Here is a 21636-nt window from a genome sequence, read left to right on the forward strand (position 1 = left end):
TCCTGCCTGTCTGTCATCTGTCCTTCTCTCTGTCTCTGTCACACACAAAAAAAGTCAATTGAAATTAAGTCAATGTTAAGAAGAGACTAGTATGGCTAATAGTTATTTACCGATTAAAATAAATTCTTACTGGAACTGTTGGTAATAATAAAAAATTCACTAGCAAGTGAATTTGAAGTATTACAAAAGTACCATCAGACTTAAGAATCACAAACTGTTGAGATTTCCCTTTAAATAAATCAAATCTGCTGGTAAAGCCTCTCAAGGCTCCTGACTCCTCAGTTACCCCCTTGACTAAGAAAACACACACACATTCATTCAAACCACACTGACTTCCTAGCAACCCAGCAACCCACCACGGCAGAAATAAAACCAGTTCAGAAAAAGGCTTGGTAGTATTTATTATTTTCCTCATGCTATAAAAAGAGGAATATCATATTTCCCCTTAAAATATGCCCCTGAAATTTTAAAGATTTAACCATATGGAAGAAATCTGAAAGGGTCTAAGAAAAGGCTAAAGATTTGGAATCCTAATTCAATTTCCCCTCACAATTTAACAGGAATCTGTAGCAAACATTTACTTTTAGAGATATTCTTGGGAAGGAAGTGAACAAAAGGCTATTGTTTGTTAAACATGTGAGGTCTCTCCTGTCCCATATATACCAACTTTTCAAACATCAGGTTGGAATTAAATAATTTTAAACTTTAAATTAACTGTTTCCAGACCATAAAATCTATTCCACACCTACCCAGTCAGTATAATTCTCCAAGTGAGTTATAGCTGAGTTCAAAAGTGAAATCTGCATTTTTTAAGTGCCAATATTAAAGAACTTTCCTTCAGACCCTGACATCCACACTGACTTGTTCAAGAACACCATAAAATGTTTTCATTTCCTCCTCCAACAGAATTTTTCATCTGCATTTGATAAATCGGACGCTGTGCCGTTTCTGATGGAAAGCATATGGGTATCAGTCACATTGTTCCCTACTAGATACTTTCCTATTAAATAGAAATTACAACTTTTTCTTTATGCTAATAAGACTAAAAAGAATAAAATTTGCAGGCCTGCCATGATCACTATAAACATCACTATGTTTTAATTTGTAATCTGTGTCCTACCACGGGCCTATTAACATATAAAAGAAAACAAAAAATTATCTACAATTAGTGATATGGTTGTTTTAACATATGTCTACAAATTCTTTGACATGTCTCCCATCAAAAGGTGGAGTTAGTTCCTTCTCTTTGGATATAGGCCAGTCTTCATGACTTACTTCTGTCTAATAAAGAAAATATGACAGAAGCGAGGCTGAAGGCTTTGGCCACTGGGTCATAAAAGCTGATAAAGCTTCCTCCTTTCTCCTCCTACTGGGATGCTCACCTGCAGAATGCAGCCACCACGCTGTGAGGAAGCCAAGCAGCCATATTGAAAGGCCACAAGCTCCAGCCTCAGTTCTACTCTCAACCAATGTCCCAACAGACAACAAGTATGAACCACCAGACATGTGAGTGAAAAGAAGCACTGTGGCCCTGGCCAGGTTGCTCCATGAAAGCACATCATCCCAGGGTGCCAAGATCGTGGGTTTGATCCCCCAGTCAGGGCATATACGAGAAGCAATGAATGAGTACACAGCTAAATGAAACTAAGTGGAGCAACAAGTTGATGCTTTCTCTCTCTCTCTCTCTCTGTCAATCCCCGCCCCCCCCCCTCCCGCTTTCCTCCCTCTCTCAAATCAATGGCTTTCTCTCGGGCTGTTTGCTTTTCACGTATTAATGAACCAGAATCCCTGGCCTTTTCCTCTGTCCTGCCTTAAAGTAACTCCTAGCTTTAAAGAGTTGCTTTTATTAAACATCTGGTTTATGAAACTGCTGCTACTGCTATATACGCTCCAGTTCTTAATCAATGAACAAGTGAAATGTGCCTAAGAAGGTAATTCTGACTCTAAGGCTGGTAACTAGTTCCAGATGTTTTGATGGAGCCATTTAAATGGGTTACCAACCCAACCAAGTAACCAATTAAAAGTTTACTGTTCCTTCTAATGAACACTAGGAAGGGAAACACCTTAATTACTGAAATAAGATTGTTCTCCAAGAAACATAAGCCTTAATAGTTCCCAATTATTTAGAATCAAAAGAGTCTCAGTCATCTAGACTGACTTATGTGAGCAGGAATTCTTTTGCTAACAAACAAAAGGGACCCCAGCTTAGAGCATTCACAGACTATTTAAGCAGTACTATTTTTTTTAAAGAACTGCCATAATTCACAGAAAGTTTTGACCTACATGCTGATCACTCAAATGCACTAAATGAAAGACTAAGCAAACCATAAAAAGGAAGCCAACTAAAAAAGAGAACAGTCATTTCCTTCAAGTTCACTAAGTTTGTGACATGTCAGGTAGCTCCTCGGAGGAGATACACACAACACGCAGCACCGCCCTACCGAGCACATTTCCTGGAGGCACTTCCTCTAGATCTTGCAGTTCTCGTCCCATTAGAAGATACAGGTGCTCCAGAGTGCAGCACGCCATGTGGGGGACCGGGGGCACATCATCAAGAGGAGCTGAGAAGCCTAATGGCACCTGGAAAAAGAAAAATGATTGAAGGTAAGTTAGAAAGAATTACATGAAAACACTAGTTAATATCTATAAAGCTATTTTCATTCATAAGATGTAGTGCAATCACAGTTCATATAAATCTGAAATATGCAAATCTGATATGTTATATAAAAATAAGTCTCACTTTATGAATAAAATCTGATAGAGTGAAACCCCTCATATCTTTAAAAATAGTCAAGAATCTCAAATAACCATAAGTTTTATGGCTCAGGTAATATAAATTCTGTTGTAGCACCACATAAGCTAATAAACAAAAATCCCCATACATAACCCCTTGCTGCCATTTATGTGAACGCTGTCACACACCATTCTGGTGATGACTGTACTATTATTTCAACTCTCATTATTACTATTATCATTTCAAAATCTTTTAATCTTATAATGTCCTTCAAGAATTCAACAGCAGCAGTGCTAGAGCTCAGGAACACATGAAAATGATTTAACTGTAACATGTAAATATGCTACGAGGATAACAGATTTAGCAGTTCCCCTTACATCACATTTATTCTTGAGGAAATATGTCTTGAATTATTCAAGTTTTGTCAAGCATTATTTAAAAAAAAAGAATTATTCAATATCTTGAAGAATAGTCAAGATACTGTCTTGAATTATTCAATGACTTCCATATACAGCTGGTACCCTGAAAGCATTTTAGTCACCAACTGATCTTTGGCACCTACAGGCCCAATGCACTGGGAGAGCGCTGTGAAGAGAACAACGTTAGAATGTAACATACACAAAGATAACCAACTTCACAAACATAGTGACAAAAAAAGCAATACAGCAAATAACCTCATTGCAGCTCAGAGGAGAGAGACGCTATTGTATTAGGTTAAACTTGGTAAAAATGATGGCCTTTCAGGCATGTGCTACATTTAAATGTACATGTTCTGATCAGTGACAACTTTGCAGGGTAGCTCTGCAGATAGGATGGAAAGAAGTGTTATAAGATTAAATAGGAAGAAACAGAATAACTCACAGACAATATGAACATTCACTTAAACTACAGATGAATTATAATTAGTAAGAAAGGTTAGCAAGGTCACTACACACAAGATCAATATACAAAAGTTAACTACGTCTACAGATCAACAATAGAATATACATATTTTAAAATACTAACTTTTAGACTAGCAACAAAATATTGGCTAGGAATAATAAGTCTAATAAACGATTAAAAATCTTTATGAAAAAAATAATAAAACTTCAATGAAAAACATTTAAAATAACCTAAATAAGACAGATACACCAAACACACTGCAAAATGTTGACTCATGACAAACAGGGACTGATTTAAAGCAATACCAATCAGGTCTCAGCAAGGCTTTTCATGGAACCTGACAAATACAGGCTGTCTTACTGCTTTTTGCTAATCCTGCCTGGCTCCCTGGACCGCTAGCATCCTCGTCCTCTTGTGACCTACATTATTTAAATGCTATGTGTACAGGTTACTAATGTTCAGAAATGTTCCGCGATAGCTCAAGCTTGTGGTTTCCTTGTTGGCCTCTGGCTCAGGCATATTTGGCGGATCAGGACAACACTCTAACCAACTAAGTTACCTGGCCAGAGTGGCTCAGGTATATATGAATGCTAGCTGTTCACCTCCTTAGAGACCCCCGTGATCAGTTCCTGGGCTATGCCTGCCATGCCATGCAACTGGTCACTAGTGGCCCATGCCACCAAGATTTTGGATCTCCCTATTTCTTGAAGATCTGTCATTGTCCTGGCTCTAACATGACATCTGTTCTTACCAGTTCTTTCTTCTAGCCTTGAAAAGAAAAGCCTTATAATTACTAAGGCCTGAAAATTTGGTATACCTACTAGTTTAGTTTCTTAAATGTTACTAAGAGAGACAGGTTTCCCATGTATTACCAAGGAAACACAAGAGGAGAAATCATCCAAATATGCCTTTTTAGAGACAAAATAAATCTACCAGTAAGGTAATCAACAATTTCATCAGTCTGAAAAGTATCAAAACCTTAAAACAATACACTAATATTTTATTACCAATTCTTACCCGTTGTAAAAACTCAAGAGGACTGTATTTGGGCCCCAAGACAAAAATTTTTTTCCCTCTTCGGGCCACACCACTGAACACCCGCGCAAACGCAATGAAAGTCTCTTGGCTGCTTTCCTCCTGTGGCACAGGTCTCGGGGTCATGCTCTCCACCTGCTGCTCATCACCTGCCAGATACAAATGGAGAGTGAATGCCAAGGACACTGTCTCCTCTCTGGGAACTGCCTGGAAACTGGGTGTGACATATATTTAGCCAAGTTTCAGGGAAGAAACACTAAGAATAAAAACATATTGATAAATGCTGCAATTAAAACTAGAAGTTCAAGAGCTAAGGAATGAGTGTCCCAAATTAAGCAAAAGAAATATTCTGCACCAAAGCCTGTTGAGACGAGCTGTACCTCTCCGCTCTTCGCCGTCTGGACTTGTTGCAAGGGCGCTCCCGTCTGAGGGGGGCTCGGTGGGGGCCTGGCCCTGTGCTGCCGCGAGCTTCTCTGCATGCCTCTGTCTTGCACGCTCACGCCTCTGTGCAATTTCTTCTTGAGTGAGAGGTCTACAGGATATCACAAATATGTCAACACCTGGCAACATAAGCATCTCTCAGTGGCTCAAACAGGAAAGCAGCATATATTTATGTGACTGGTAAAGACAAGTGGCCCCAGGTCCCTTCCAGGCAGAAGATTCCTCCAAGTTCTCTCCCCAGCTGTAGCAACAGGAAAGAAGGCCTATCGGGCTTTCTCTGAGAATGCTGTGTCCCCAGCTATTCTCAGCTCAGGACCTGCCATGGATGAGCCCGCATCCCACAGAGCCTCGCACACAGCATGGACATCTCGGATGCCCGTCCTCCCACCAGACGTCCACCACTGCCCGCCCTGACTTCCCCTCTCCTTACCGTGGCTTATTCTGGGGCAAAGCCTTAGCATCAACTGCAAACATTTTGGAAACGAAGATAATAACTGGAGCAGTATCTTCACTTCCACATTTCATAAAGGCTAAACAAATAGAAAGTAAACATGTCTCTATTTTTCCCCTCATTTAAAAATCCAGATTTTTCTGGGAAACAATTAAGATGCTTTGACTATGGTATCATCTAAATGTGGAAGCAGCGTATTTCTTTTTACAACTACAATAAAAATTCCACTTAGAAAACTATAAAATCACTGGAAAAGTAGAGTGAGAACAAGTAGAACTGGCAAGAAGAAAGGAAATTAAAATTAACAGTGGGAGGAGGGCTGGGGAACTCCTACACAGAACTGGACTGAAACGAGAAAATGGGTTAACCACCCACCACAAGCCCTAATAAGTGTTTCCCTCCACCCAGTTTAGAATTGAGGAATGTTACCAAAGGTCAACAGTCAACAAGAAAGCTTGTTGATAGACTACATAAAAATCAATAGCTTTTCCAATCCCCAAATTAACAAGTTAGAAAATAGACAAAAATGCATTATCATGACAGTAATGAAAAATCCTAGAAATAAATTAAGGTTATTATAAACATGCCAATTCCTCTAAGTATACAATTGTACACAATTGTATGAAGTTTTATTTCACAACTCAAATATTATACAATTTCACAGCACATACTGACATTTTTCTTAGCCTATCTAGAGATATTAAATTGATTAGTAATTTCTTAAAAATTTACTTACTGATTTTAGAGCAAGAGAGACAGAAACATCAATCTATGTCTGTGTGTGCCCTGACCAGGGATCGAACTAGCGACCTCTGAGTATTGGGATGACACTCTAACCAACTAAGCTACCTAGGCAGAGCAAAATTGGTTAGCAATGTTTTTAAAAAATCACTCCATGTCAAACATTGTACTGTATACTTAAGTTAAAGATGACCAGTAAAATTCAAACAAACAAACAAAAATTCCAGAAGTCAGAATTAAACATGCATCAGAAGTCATGCCTGGGATGCTCTGAAAGGCTCTGAGGAACAGAGTGACACGTGTGACCTTACAGTGTAACAGGCTCACTGCCGCAGGGCAACAAAGTGCTGACCGGAAGCAGGAGCAGGAGCAGGAGCGGGGACGCCAGCTGGAAAGCTACTGCAATAACAGGTCAGAGAGCACGGGTGGCTGGCCCGGGGAGGCAGAAGAGGAAACTCTGGGAAGTAGCTGAACTCTGGGTGTACTTGAAAGGAAGAATAATCAGGATTTGCAGGTGAACTGAATGCAGGGGTGTGAGATAAACATAGGAGCCATGGATGACCCCAAGGCTTTCAGACTGAGCCAATGAAAAGATGGAAGTCTCTATAACTGAGACGGGAATAACCAGGAGAAACACACATTGGGATAAGATAAGAAGCCCAGTTTGGAATGTAAGTTTGCGATGCGGCTTAGCTAAGTAGAGAGAGGACATGTGTAGCTGGACATACAAGTGTGGAGTTCAGGAAACAGATTAGCACTGGAGACACAGATGTGGGAATTACGAGCATACTGTTGTCACACAAAGCCTTGAAACTGAATGAGATTGCAGGACAGTGAATGCATGTAGAAAACAGATGCAGACCAAAGACTGAGCCTTGCTTGAAGGCATCCCATATTTAACCAGTCAGAAAGATGGAGAGTAACAAGAAAAAGAGATTAAAAATAAGAAGACAGAGACAGGAGAAAAGCAGAAGCATGTTGAAGCCTAGAAGTCAAGGGAAGAAAGTGTCTTGAGGAAGGAGTGACAACTATGTCAAATGTCAATGACAGATCTAATCAGATGATTTAACGAAGGGGAGTCGTTAGTGACCACGGGAAAAGCAGAGAAGTGGTTTGGGGAATGGAGGTTGCAAATTCAACCGAATGGGAGAAAAGGAAGTGGACACAGGGAATGCACACAGATTAAGTTCACGGGGCCTTACAGAGCCTGGAAAGGGAGGCGCCCTTCTCATGGGATGCAATATACAGGGTGACTGTGGAACAGCACAGCCCTGGGAACCACGCTTCCACAGTCCCGAGGGTAATGTGGCAGCTCAGGACACCGTCCTGGCTGTTTAGGAAAATGGAATAAAGCATTGTCATGAGATTATGAAATGATAATGCAGAAGGAAGGAGTCTCTGAGCCTCTGGTCCTCCATCCCACCGGCAGAGAAAAATGGCTAGAGCAAAAACTGAAACCTTAGGGGGAAATGCAATTGTTTACTTGTGGAAGTGGCCATTTGGCAAATTGGCATTTGGCAAACTGTTCTACAGCAGCCTTGACCTAGGACAATCAAAATGAGCGTGCATACCGTGTTCATCTTTACCTCACCTGCTTTCAGTGCCTGGGTTTCCAGCGGAAGAGAGTCAAACGTTTGTGATCCTGCGCACATCAGTTTCTCCACTCTCTCGGATGTTATATCGAGGGGACTAGGAAGTTTCTGACACACCATAGCTGAAATCTGTTGTTAAGGACTCAAAAACTTGAATGAGAGTACTCTACCAAGGGACAGATTCACAACAGCTACTAAATTTATGTCTCTACAGCAAATGCCTGGGCTGCAAGGCAACATGACTATATATGCGTCACATCTCAAAATATGGATGCAGTTCCAGAGAGCTCATGGACTCTCCCTAAAGCCCAGAAAGGGGTCTTATGATAGATATTCTAACATACTGATGACCCAAAGAACAAGTTAGGACAAGAGAGCCTAGTTAGTAGCTCAGGTACCTGTGCCTTGAAATCCTAAAATTTTTTTGAATGCTTTCAGATTATATAAATTTCTATAAAATCACCATCATCCACCAGCTATGATACAAGAAATCCCCCTAGCAGAGCCAGTGTCACCGCAGGAGCAGGTATCCATCAGCACTCTGGGTTGAACCACACAGCTGGTTCACTCCCAGGACAGTGCACCCCTGCCCCGCACATGGGTACTGTCTGCTACATGCAGGTCAATGAAAAGAGTTTAAATTCATCTATAAAATTACTTCAGTTAATGTAATCCATTTAAAATTAAGTCTTTTTGGAATCATTAACACGATAGAAAATATCAAAACACTAAAGAAAAATAGTACTGAATACAGCAGTGATCTAACATAAACATCTCAGTTCTCTACTAATATGTAAATCTTAGTCAAGTAAAAAAGTTCCTATTGTTACAGATTACTACAAAAAATCTTAGAAGAGCATTCAAACTAGTATCAGTATAAATATGTATACTAATTAGTATTAGTATGATAATTTTTAAAGTATTAAATACAGGTTCATAGTAGAACACTTAAAAAACAACAACAAAAGACTTACTTTGGATTGGAATGCATTATTCCCAGAGGATTTCTTGGTTGACAATAACTTGTTTTTCTTTTCCTGTTTTGTCAAAACTATGACTTCATTAAAAACCATTAAAATAAAGGATACCAAGAACAGCGTGAGAGATGGGCAGCCACTGACTGCAAATGGCACTGATCTGGACTTTAGGGTCTGAATGTCGTGCCTCCCGGGCTCCAATCTTTAATCCTAAAGAAGTCACTATTTTATCAATTTTTTCTTTGTCCCTAAAATAAACATACATGGGGAGGATGGGTGGAGGAAGAGAAGGTCACATACAAATATGAAGGAGCTGTGAGGAAAAGAAACTCAACATTTGACACATTTATTCCTAATGTACTTTTTCTATAAAAAACTAAAAATGACTGGAAGAGGTTCCTGCCACACTATAGGACTGTTCAATCTCCACTCTTATAACTTTATTTATTTGTATTTTTAAAATTAATTTGTTTATTTGGATGATATGGTTTGCCAAACCATACAGGTTTTAAGTTTATAACTCAATATAACACCATCTGCACCGCACATCGTGCACTCCCTGACCCAAGCAAAGTCTCCCTCCATCCCCATCCCTCCTTGTCCTCCACCCGGTCCCCTCACCTTCCCCCCTCTGACAGCAGTCCAAGAGTTTTCCACTCCCATACTTCTACATAAACCTCTAACACTTCTCCTGAGGCACCACTCCACAATCTCCTTAAACAAGCTACGTCAGCTGGTGAAGTAGTTTTATAAACACATGCTAAAAATGCATTAATCCAGCTCTGGAATAACCTAGGAACTAAACTTACTAAAGCAAACTTTCTTTCCCACTCGTATCAAGGGAGCTGTTGACCAGTTTCCCCATTAATGATCCTAGACACCACGCACTTTGCCTACTGCTATTACTATTTTATGTATTTTCAACTGGGTTTGAAAAAATGAAGGTCCAATGTATTCTCTCCATCCTTTTATCTCTTCACCTCAACACACTATGAAATACTTCTGTACTGTCCCTTCTGTGACCCGACCTGGGTCACACATACTCCTTTAAGTTGTCCCCACGCCTGGAATCGCCTCAGCTGGACGGGCCCTCTTCGCTCTCTCCATTTATCTCAGCTTTCCCAAGTGTGACTCAACAAACTGGAAAGTGAGACAGATCCTACTGCCCAAAGATAAACATTTTTATAACAGTCTCACCTTTTCAAGACAGCATCATACAAACTCCATATATTTTCCAGGATTAACTGCACAAATAACGGTTTCTTCCCCTTTGCCTGCAAAAAAGAATACATAAGCTTAGGTTTCTGAGTCTTTAACAGGCATCTTAAATATTGACTCTTGACATGTTGTATTATCAGCAAGTCTCATTTTTACTAGAAAATACTTATTCTAGTAAAATTCTAGGAAAGTAGTTATAAAAATACACTGTTCCTCTGGGGACTATGGACGTCACAAACAATGAGACCTTTGGGGGACATATCACTGTGGCTGCCCACTACTGTCCTAAAAAAACACATAACACCCAAGCCGAGAGTGACAACTTGACTCTGCATGTGCAGGCCCTCCCATGAACTTCGTGCTAAAAAAACCTGATTTTTTAGAGGCAAGGGGAGAGAGACAGGAACGTCAAGATGCTCCTGCCTGTGCCCTGACCAGGGACTCAAACCACCAACTTCCATGCTCCAGGATGACCCTTCAAGCAACCGAGCTATTTGACCAGGGCTTAATTTATTGACTGATTGATTGATTTTCTGAAAGACAGAGAGAGGAAGGGAGAGAGAGGGGAGGGGGGAAGGGAAGCATTCATTTGTTGTCACACTTAGTCATACATTCATTGGTTGCTTCCCATGTGTGCCCTGACCGGGGATCAAACCCACACCTTGACATTTCAGGGTGACACTCTTAACCAGGGGTCCCCAAACTTTTTACACAGGGGGCCAGTTCACTGTCCCTCAGACCGTTGGAGGGCTGCCACATACAGTGCTCCTCTCACCACCAATGAAAGAGGTGCCCCTTCCAGAAGTGTGGCAGGGGGCCGGATAAATGGCCTCAGGGGGCCGCATGCAGCCCTCGGGCCATAGTTTGGGGATGCCTGCTCTTAACCAACTGAGCTAACAGGCCAGGGCCTAAAGAATCTTCTTAAACATAAAAAATCATCATCAAGGAAAAGGAAATTGAAAACTAAACAATCTACCATTTTTCTTATCACACCATGCAAAATAATTGCATCCTCTCACACATACATCTGATGGACTATAAACTGAGGCCTCCTTTCTGAAAAGGTAGAAGCAGGGTATAAGGAAATTAATTCATTACCTCTGAACACTTGTTTAAAAAGAAAAGTCATCACGAAGACAGAAATACATGCAAAGATGTCCACCATACCTTTACTTATATCAAAACATTTGAAAACTAGAAATAGAAACGATGTCCAATCTTAAATAAATGATGGTGCACTCACAGCACAGAATAATAACAGGGTACTGATGTGACAGGAATTGTTTTCGAGGCTTTTCCTAGATGATGTCATGTAATCATCATGCCCACCCTACCTCCTTTTACAGATGAAAAAACTGAGGTGCAGGCCACAGAGCTGGTAAGTGCTGGAGCCGAGATTCAAACACAAAGTCAGACTCTCAAACTATTCTCTTTCCCACTTCACTGCACTGGCCCTTTTTAAAATATACTGTTTATTAAAAGATTTTAAAAGCAAGGGGAAATGTTTACAATGCTTTCTCTCTTTTTTTTTAGACATAATGTCAAGCAAAAAGGCACCTACAACATTATATAAACAGTGTAATCTCAACTGGGGGATGTATATATCTATCCAAAAGAATGAAAATAATTGAAACCACAGTGCTGTCTTCTGATTTTTGTTTTTTCCTGTGCCTTTATGAGTACTTTCTAAAAAGAATATATATGCTCTTCAATAAAAACAAATTTATAAAACCCTGAATTTTACACTGATAAAGAAGCTTCAAGAAAAGGAAACTTTGGCCCTGGCTGATTAGCTCAGTCGGTTAGTCATCCCAAAACACCAAGGTTCAATCACTTTTGTCAGGGACAGGAAGCAATGAATGAGTGCGCAACTAAGTAGAATACCAAATGAATGCTTCTCGATCTTCCCTCTCCTCTGTCTCTCTCTAAAAAAAAGAAAACTTTGAGGCATGTGACCCAGCAGTCCTGCACCACCTCTGTCTACAAAGGCAGGGTTCCAGGGAGCACCTGCTTCTCCCATCGGTACTCATGGTGACTGGATTTGATGAGGGAAGGCCTCTGCTGAGACTAGAAATAATACAGTGTCGGCCACACAGAGGTGTATGAAAGAGATGTCTCCCCATAGTAAAGGGGGTCACACAAATGCATGATGTATAATATATACATACCTTCAAATGACCAGGATTGGAGAATTTTCTCCTCTAGGAAAAGAAAAAGCAGCAATTCTTTCTTCCCTATATATAAAGAATTCTAAACAATACTTGAAGATTCACAAGCTTTAACCAAATATATAAAATGAAAAATCCTTCATGAACTGACACCACATAAATCAAAACCAAATGACACTGATGAAAGGTGTTACAGTACAGGTTCTCTTAGGGCAGAAAGTAACCAACATTCAAAAGGGACATACACCACATTACCTGATCAACCTTCATAATCTTCTTAGCCTTCATATTTATATAATAATCACCCCACAATGTTTTCAAAAGAACTTCCTCTTTTATGCCAATTTTTTGACTGTAGATCTTGGCAAAGTGCTCAATTCTGAAAGAAAAGCAAGTGTTTAGGTTGTTAGTAACAAGTATGAGTACAGGGGGTCCTCGAGTTTTGGGTTAGGACAATCTCGACATATGATATTTCAGGTTCATGATGCTCACTCCCATAAAAACTAAAAAACAAAACAAAACTGTGACGTGAGTGTTTCACCTCATGCCATTAGTGTCGTAGTTACTGACTACGTGGACGAACTAGTTTGGTTGCACGCAGTAAAAAAATACACAGTAACACGGCATATGAGTGAGAGTTGGCACTCCCCAGTATACTTATGTACACTATTTTGGACTGTTAAAAGTGCAAGTGTTCTGTTTGAATTAGGCTAGAGTGTGTTTCGAATTACACCAAAATTTGGGTTACGTCACTGTCATACGAACGAAATTGTGTCGTAATCCGAGGATGCCTGTATAGCTAACATTCAAGTTTTCCTGTGCCAGGTTCTATTCAAAGTGCTTCAAATGTATTGCCAAATGTAAACATTTGAATTCTCCTAGGAGGCAGGTACTAATTACCTCTCCCTTTTTACAGAAAAGGATAAAGAAGCAGAGATACTACATACATAGTAAGTGAGGTTGGGATTCAAGCCCAAGCAGTCTGGCGCTAAAGTCCATATTCTTGCCCAATTTTGAATACACTCACATGTATTTTGAATACACTCACATGAATCAGAATTCACGCTATAGCTCTTTTTAAATTCTGCACGTGTAAAATGGGGTTGGAGGACAACAGCCAAGGAAATACAGGCTCTAGCTGCCTGTCCCAACTATGCCGACAAAAACTGTATCAGCCCTTCCCTGCTATCGGTGACTATTGCTTACAAAGAAAATGAACTTCACAGCCAGAACTGGCCAAAAAGGGGTTTCTAGCACCCTGGATTAAACAGAAAACACACACACACTTAACTCTCCTCGGCCCTTAGAGAAACCCATCAGCACTAGCTTTGCTCTCAGCCATGCGAGAGGAATCACCTGACAAGTCAGGGTGCTGTTTACAGTGTGTGCAATGTCTGGTTAAAGAACCTAGAACAAAAATCTCTTTTCTGCAGGGAACTGTATGTTCAATCTAAAGTTTAAGTCCAACTCTCACAGTACCTGCATCTTAAAAGATGCTGCTGTTTTACCCTCTGCAGGAGGAACTCAAAGTGAACACACTCAGACACTGCGTCCCAGGCCGGTCAGTAGTGGTACCGCTGGAATCCAGCATGACCACAACCTGGTCCAAGGAGCTGGTCCTCGCTCAGGACACTGGTAGCCTGGTGGGAGCGATAAGCTGGGGAGTGGAAGTTAATGATTATGGTAGAACCAGGAATGTGAAGAGCATCAGGCAGGAGTGTAAAAACAAAAGCAGACACTTTAAGAAACAGCTAAAGATAAATATCTATGTCCCCTCTCACTGAGGGCAGAGAGACAAAACAGCCAATCAAGAATCAAAATTTAAATTATATAGTTACAGACTACCGACATTCTAGAGCTGGCCTCAAGTGTCCATTACTTACAAAGTAATTCACTCTAGAAAAGCTGTATTTCCCACAGTTATTAATTGGAAAATTTTGTGTCTTTCTGAAGGAGGGAACCTGTCTCCACAAATTCTTACTTCACTCCGTAGACCTACAGCTTTCCCAATATGGAGGGCTGAAAGGAGCAGTCCTGGTCGCCCCCACATTACTCACTACACCACAAGTGAGGAGACAACCTCAATGGCAGACATTCACTGGGCAGACTGTTCATCCCTCAAGAAGAAAACCGATTCTGTCTTGCTGCCCACTCCAGGGATCAGTAAAAAGAGAACTCTGTATTCTTTCTTATAACTGTAGTCCATTTACAATGACTTCAAGATAAAAAATTCAGTGTAAAAAATCAGTTATGTGTAAAATCCACAGGTTTAATTAGATGCAAATGAACTTACCCAAAGCCCCACCCATCGATCGCACTTGTAAACACCACATTCCCCTGTTCTGGAGAGAAGTAAAGGTGAGAGTCATCTGTGTCCTCCAAGCCAGTGCTCCAGTCATACACTTGCTCTCCTGGGTCAGAATTTGGGTTTCCCTGGGATTCACTCTCTCTCTCTGCTCTTTCTTCTAGAACTTTAGAAGTAAAGAGAGTTCCTGTGAGCGCATTAATCTAGGAGAGACGGTGAAATGGCAGAATATCATTCAGATGCTTAGCTTGCCCCTGATAGGAGACCCCATGACCAACACAGCTTAACCCTAGAATCACCCATCAGTCTGTATGGGCTCATATTAAGTTGAAATTTATAATGATAGATAACTGCCATGTTATCAACCCATTCTTTCTAAACCCAGCAAAACTAAATTGTAAGGCTTTTGAAAGGTTATTTTTGTGATTATTTTAATGCAAACACTAATGTGTCATATCTTTAATTTATTTTTAGGACTGAGGCCTAGTGAGATTAGAAGCTCATGGTTTCCAACCCCCAACGATCCTAGTTTGCAACCCTGGCCATTTCTCACATCAGCTATTTGAACTTCTCAGCATTCTCCTCAGGCCTTCTTCCCAACCTCTAACTCCCAACTATTTTTATTCTCAAGTAAGCAATCTTATTTCCTACCTCAGAAAATTTCCTACCTTTTCTTACGCCCCACCACAGGCAGAAGTACTTCCCCTAGACCCGTCCCTGTCCATCTCATCAGGGAGCCAGATCCACTGATCCATTCCGGTTTACTGCTCCACCCTCTACGTTCCCTCCCTTCACAAATGTTCTCAAGCTGGTCTCCCCAATGGTGCTCCACTGTCTTGAAAAAGAAAGTTCAAACCTCTTGTATGCACAACATACAAGGTTCACATAATCTAAGCCCTATATTCCTTTCTGCGTAACATGATCTGATATTTCAGGAATAACAAAATCTGTGCTTCTTTGAATAAAACTCTGTACTATGCTTTTTCTAGCCTTTGTGACTATACATCCTATTCCTTCTCTCTCAAATGCTCCTGCTACAATTCTCTACTTGGCAAATACTATCTTCCTTTGATCTCAAAGCTTCTGTTGTGAAACTTTTCCTAACACTCTCTCCCTCTGAGCCCAATCTGGGTGAAGCAGCCCTCACTTGTACTCTTAAATCACACCAGGGCTTATTTCATCGTTTTCCAAATATCTCTTTTTAATGGTCTGTTTCCACCTCCACACTGTGAGATCTTTGAAAATACAAACTCTGACATGTCTGTCATTACATTCACAACCTGCAGTACATGATGGACATTCAAGAATTCTTTTATTAAACATGTAACTATGTAAATGTTTGCTGAATAAAATAAATGAGTGCTCGGATAAAATTTCACCTCAAGACAGGTCATAACCTAACTGATGGTAGCACAGTGGAGACAGTGTTGACCTGCGATGCTGACGTCCCAGGTTCGAAACCCTGAAGTAGCTGGCTTAAGTGCAGGTTTGCCGGCTTGAGTGCTGGTTTATCAAGTTGAGTGTGAGATTGCCCCTTGAGCGTGGGATTACTGACATAATCCCATGGTCAATGGCTTGAGCCCAAAGGTCGTTGGCTTGAAGCCTAAGATTTCTGGTTTGGCTAGAGCCTCCTGGTCAAAGCATGTATGAATGAGAAGCAATCAATGAATAACTAAAGGGACATAACTATGAGTTGATACTTCTCATCTCTCTCCTCTACTGTCTCTGTCTCTCTCTTGCTACAAACAAACAAACACAGTCATAAAAAAACCAAAGAACCTCCTAATATTGATTCCCTTTGAAAGATTTTAACAATATTTTAAATGAGAGAGCATTAAAACCAATTGTCCAAGCTTTATGCTCAAGGATGCTTGAAGAACGAGGGGACTCCTGACAGGAAGCTTGTGCGGTTGCCTCTGTGTAGTATGATAATCCCAACATAGGTGAAACTTAAGTGGAAAAGTTCTAAATAAGTAAATTCTCTGTAGCAAAACTTCATATTCAACGTAGCAACTGCCTTACAACTCTTCTCTGAGCCCTTATTTTTAAAAAAAAACACTGCAGTACAGAATAAAATACCTGTTCTAAAATATTCTTGAGATGAGAATAGGCCTCCTGTGGGGTGAATTTCAGTTCCACTATCAAGCGATCTATCTTATTGATCACTAAAACCGGACGGATGTTTTCGAGCCAGGCCTGTCGAAGAACTGCCTGTGTCTGAATAAAACAGAAAGGAAAATATAAAACTCATGATTTGAAATAATTAAAACACATTAAAAATCCTGATTAACAACCAGCTCATTTCTATACTCCTTTACCACAACTCAGACCAGGCCAGTCAGACACAGGTGCTCACGAGACATTCACACAGTACAGGACACATCAGCAAAGGATTACAGACCAGAGACTGTCCTTGCCTTCACAGAACTGACAATTTACTTATGATGGATAAATTACAATGTGTAAACAACAGCAAGGAGTTTGGTGGAATTTTACAAACATGAGGAGTTTACTGAATAAATATAAAACAGTTATGTTACCAACACACAGGTCAAAAAGCAACATTCTCCCAGGAGTCCCTCTGTACACCTTACTGACCATAATTGCAGCTCTTAGCATTAACCACTATTCTGCTATTCTAAAGCCAGGTATGTTACTTTACTTATCTTGTCAGGATACCTAAGACACTACACACGGATGAAAACTGTGCTTCTCAAGCTGAGGTACCTGTGCCCATAGGGGAAATCAGAAGGGAAGTTATAGGACAATTACAGTACATCTTAGAAGTATCAACTTTCCTCCATTTGAGTAATTTAAACCTTTTATTATTCTTTCTATAAAATAGTATAAACATTAAAACAAACAAGGGTATATTAAGAAGTAGGATATAAGGTGACAACATTTTAAGATAAAACATAAGGTTTCAAGAAAAAATACATATGAAAAGAACTGAGATTAGATAACCACTTCGAACTCCACGCCCACCAGAGCTAAATGTTCACACTGGCCTTGGGGTGAACTTCTCCAACTCTGATGGAGGAGAAACACTAGATTAAGGATATGAAAGCATGGGAGAGGGAAGAAAGAAGGGAGAAGGAAGCAGGAAGGGAAAGGGAAGCAGGAGAAGGAAGCAGGAAGGGAAAGGGAAGCAGGAAAAGAGAGGGAAGAAAGGCAGAGGGAAACAGGAAGGGAGAGGGAAACAGGAACGGAGAGGAAAACAGGAAGGGAGAGGGAAGCAGGAAGGGAGAGGGAAGCAGGAATCAGGAAGGGAGAGGGAAGCAGGAAGGGAGAGGGAAGCAGGAAGGGAGAGGGAAGCAGGAAGAGAGAGGGAAGCAGGAAGCAGGAAGGGAGAGGGAAGCAGGAAGGGAGAGGAAAACAGGAAGGGAGAGGGAAGCAGGAAGGGAGAGGGAAGCAAGAAGGGAGAGGGAAGCAGGAGGGGAGAGGGAAGCAGGAAGGGAGAGGGAAGCAGGAAGGGAGCGGGAAGCAGGAAGCAGGAAGGGAGAGGGAAGCAGGAAGCAGGAAGGGAGAGGGAAGCAGGAAGGGAGGGGAAGCAGGAAGCAGGAAGGGAGAGGGAAGCAGGAAGGGAGAGGGAAGCAGGAAGGGAGAGGGAAGCAGGAAGGGAGAGGAAAACAGGAAGGGAGAGGGAAGCAGGAAGGGAGAGGGAAGCAGGAAGGGAGAGGGAAGCAGGAAAGGAGAGGGAAGCAGGAAGGGAGAGGGGAGAGGGAAGCAGGAAGCAGGAAGGGAGCGGGAAGCAGGAAGGGAGAGGGAAGCAGGAAGGGAGAGGGAAGCAGGAAGGGAGCGGGAAGCAGGAAGGGAGCGGGAAGCAGGAAAGGAGAGGGAAGCAGGAAAGGAGAGGGAAGCAGGAAGGGAGAGGGGAGAGGGAAGCAGGAAGGGAGAGGGAAGCAGGAAAGGAGAGGGAAGCAGGAAGGGAGAGGGGAGAGGGAAGCAGGAAGGGAGTGGGAAGCAGGAAGCAGGAAGGGAGCGGGAAGCAGGAAGGGAGAGGGAAGCAGGAAAGGAGAGGGAAGCAGGAAGGGAGAGGGGAGAGGGAAGCAGGAAGGGAGAGGGAAGCAGGAAGGGAGAGGGAAGCAGGAAGGGAGCGGGAAGCAGGAAGCAGGAAGGGAGCGGGAAGCAGGAAGCAGGAAGGGAGCGGGAAGCAGGAAGCAGGAAGGGAGAGGGAAGCAAGAAGGGAAAGGGAAGCAGGAAGCAGGAAGGGAGAGGGAAGCAGGAAGCAGGAAGGGAGAGGGAAGCAGGAAGGGAGAGGGAAGCAGGAAGGGAGAGGGAAGAAAAAAGGGACAAGGACAGTGTGTGTGTAGGTGGGTAGAGGTACAATGGTAGACTGAGAAGCCAAGACAGGATTTCTCTGATCTAGGGGAGAACCAGCTCAGGAGTTTGCTTTCAATAACCTCTCACAGCTCGGAAACCATTTCCATTAGAAACCACCATACTGTCTCAAAATCCAACATTTCTCCCACTTTTGTTGAGTCCCTCTATAACAGGATATTACAGACACTTCAAATTTCTAAAGTTAAAGTCGTACTTTTTTAAATCCCTTAAAAACTTGGATGATTTAACGTCATCACAGACTGGAACATTACTAAATATAAAGTGTAAAACCAACTTTCTGGCAGTGAAATGTCTAAGTGCACATAATAATCAAGCACCAGTTCCTCCCTTTTCCCACCGTCCTTAACCAATTAAGTATTTTCACATCACAGCCCACTACCTGCGGACAGACTCCTTCCACAGCATCGACCACAATGATGCACCCATCACATATGCGAACAGCTGTGGACACTTCTGAGGAGAAATCCACGTGTCCTGGAGAGTCTATCAGATTAATCAGGTACTCCTCATTACCTGAAATGAAATTTAAGGACAAACATTGTCAGTTGTGCAGGTATACAATACACTTCTTTGGGTATTCTAGAATAAGAAAGCTTCTAAGAAATGACTGTAAAGCTCAAGAAGGCCAAAGCTCAATCAATTGTCGTCCCAATCTAGAATTCCCATTGATGAAACTACTGTTTCCAAATAGTTTCCATATAAAATGTTAAAGACTTTATTCTTCTAATAGCTACCACTTACTATGAGGCTCCTGTGAGATAGGTACTGTGCTAAGGAAACACTTTTAATGTGCTAATCACACATTATTGAATTCTGACAATAACCGTATTAGATAAATATTACTATATTCATTTTACAGATTAGGAAGTTGAGACTAAAAGAAACCAATGCCTGGCCTGGTGGTAATGTAGTAGACAGAGCACCAACCTGGATGCTGAGGTCACTGGCTGGAAACCCTGGGCTTGCCCGGTCAAGGCATATACAACAACCAACCAATGAACAGTTAGAATGAAGCAATTACTTCTTATCACTGCCCCCTACCATGATCTGTAAAATCAGTGTTTAGAAAAAAGGGGGGGAAGGGGACCAATAGCTGAGAGGGAAAGCTGGTCCAAGGGGCTAAAACAGGAAAGCCAACTTAAAAAGGCACAAAGTAGTTGGCCAACTACTTTCCTACAAATTCTCAAAGAGCACATGTGAACCTGCTCAATCAAGACACAGAGTCAATTCTACAAAAATGTAAGGAGTACTATGTGTGCCGAGCAGTGTGCAAAATGTTCTCATCACATATACAACCTTATTTATTTATTTATTCATTTATTTATACCACGTGAGAGGCGGGAGGCAGTAAGACAGACTCCCACACACACCTGATGAGGATTCACCCAACAAGCCCCTACCAGAGGATGTTCTGCCCATCTGAAGCTGCTGTTCCGTTACTCAGCAACCGAGCTATTTAGCACCTGAGGCAAGGCCATAGAGCCATCCTAAGTGCCCAGGGCCCACTCACTCAAACCATTCAAGCCATGGCTGTGAAAGAGGAAGAGAGAAAAAGAGAGAGAGAGAGAGAGAGAGAGAGGCGAAGGGGAGGGGTGGAGAAGCAGATAGTTGCTTTTTCTGTGTGCCCTGACTGGGAATCAAACCCAGGACTTCCATACACTGGGCCAATGCTCTATCGCTGAGCCAACTGGCCAAGGCCTACAATTTCCTTTAATTCTCACAACAAACAAAAGTATTTAGCTTATAGCAGGCCTTGCCTCAGGTGCTAAAGTTATAAGGGTGACCACACATTCTGATGTGTTCTTTTTCCCACCGGAAGTCCCACGTCCCACTAACCCTATGTCAGTCCCAGGCAAACAAGAACACCTGGCTTACTCCATGTTATAGAGACTTCACATTAAACATAAGTAAACCATGCAGAAAAACAATAATTCATTAGAATTCTATACTTATTCCTCCTTTATTGCTAATTTGACATGATTCTCTTTTAAAGGCAAAATAATTATTTGAATGTTCAAACACCTGCATATATACTTTACTTTGGCTCCTTCTCCTAACTCTGCTTCCCAAATTCTGTGGTCTCCAGACTATCACCGGGCTCAATATTACAACTTGTGGGCCATTTGAAGAATTTTCTCCAATGCAATTTTATCAATTTGATGACTTGACTTGTGCCCTAAGCGATACTAATAATGATAAAACAACAACCAAGGCCAGGAAGCACATCTATGGATTGCCCATTTGTGTCTGCCACTGTTCTAAGCATTTTACAGACTTATTTAATGTCTTCTTACAACAACCCTTTGTGGTAGTTACTACCATTAGCCCCGTTTTGCAGAGCAGAATACAAGGGCACAGAAAGTTAAATATCTTTCTCCAGGACATCGAGCTAGAACCTAATTCTGAGGTAAATTGCCTAAGATCAATCAATGCAAAATGGTAGAATGAAAGTTCAAACCCATCTAACTCCAGAAACATACCTTTAACCACTACACTCAAGATGGCATGCATTACATCTCACAAGCCAGGATGCCACTGGTAGTGGATGGCTAAACACTAATTCACAGGGGCCTTGAGAAAAACTTCCTGTCATGGGATTGTGACCTTTACTCATCCCACATTAATACCTTAATTTTTGGAAAGGCTTCCATTTCCACAGCGCTGGTCAAACCAAACTTCCCTAAAACTTACCAATAACCTCTGGCCAAATAGCCTTTTTCAATTCCTAGAAGAGTTACTGTCAAAACG

At 41.5% G+C, this 21636-nt stretch overlaps 1 protein-coding gene across 1 annotated transcript in view; it reads right to left on the reverse strand.

The window, feature by feature from the left end:
• The window catches only part of EFL1 (elongation factor like GTPase 1), a 94693-nt gene that overhangs the window by 67432 nt on the left and 5625 nt on the right, over window positions 1-21636 (reverse strand). The window contains exons 5-15 of the mRNA XM_066238354.1: window positions 19268-19401; window positions 16624-16761; window positions 14533-14747; window positions 12495-12618; window positions 10051-10127; window positions 8965-9101; window positions 7876-7998; window positions 5523-5622; window positions 5032-5183; window positions 4634-4800; window positions 2442-2580 (exon numbers count right to left, since the gene is read on the reverse strand). Of these exons, the coding sequence (XP_066094451.1) occupies window positions 2442-2580; window positions 4634-4800; window positions 5032-5183; window positions 5523-5622; window positions 7876-7998; window positions 8965-9101; window positions 10051-10127; window positions 12495-12618; window positions 14533-14747; window positions 16624-16761; window positions 19268-19401 (1506 nt within the window). The remainder of the gene's footprint in view (window positions 1-2441; window positions 2581-4633; window positions 4801-5031; window positions 5184-5522; window positions 5623-7875; window positions 7999-8964; window positions 9102-10050; window positions 10128-12494; window positions 12619-14532; window positions 14748-16623; window positions 16762-19267; window positions 19402-21636) is intronic.

The sequence above is a fragment of the Saccopteryx bilineata genome, chromosome 7 (assembly GCF_036850765.1).
Source record: "Saccopteryx bilineata isolate mSacBil1 chromosome 7, mSacBil1_pri_phased_curated, whole genome shotgun sequence".
Taxonomy (NCBI): Eukaryota; Metazoa; Chordata; class Mammalia; order Chiroptera; family Emballonuridae; genus Saccopteryx; species Saccopteryx bilineata.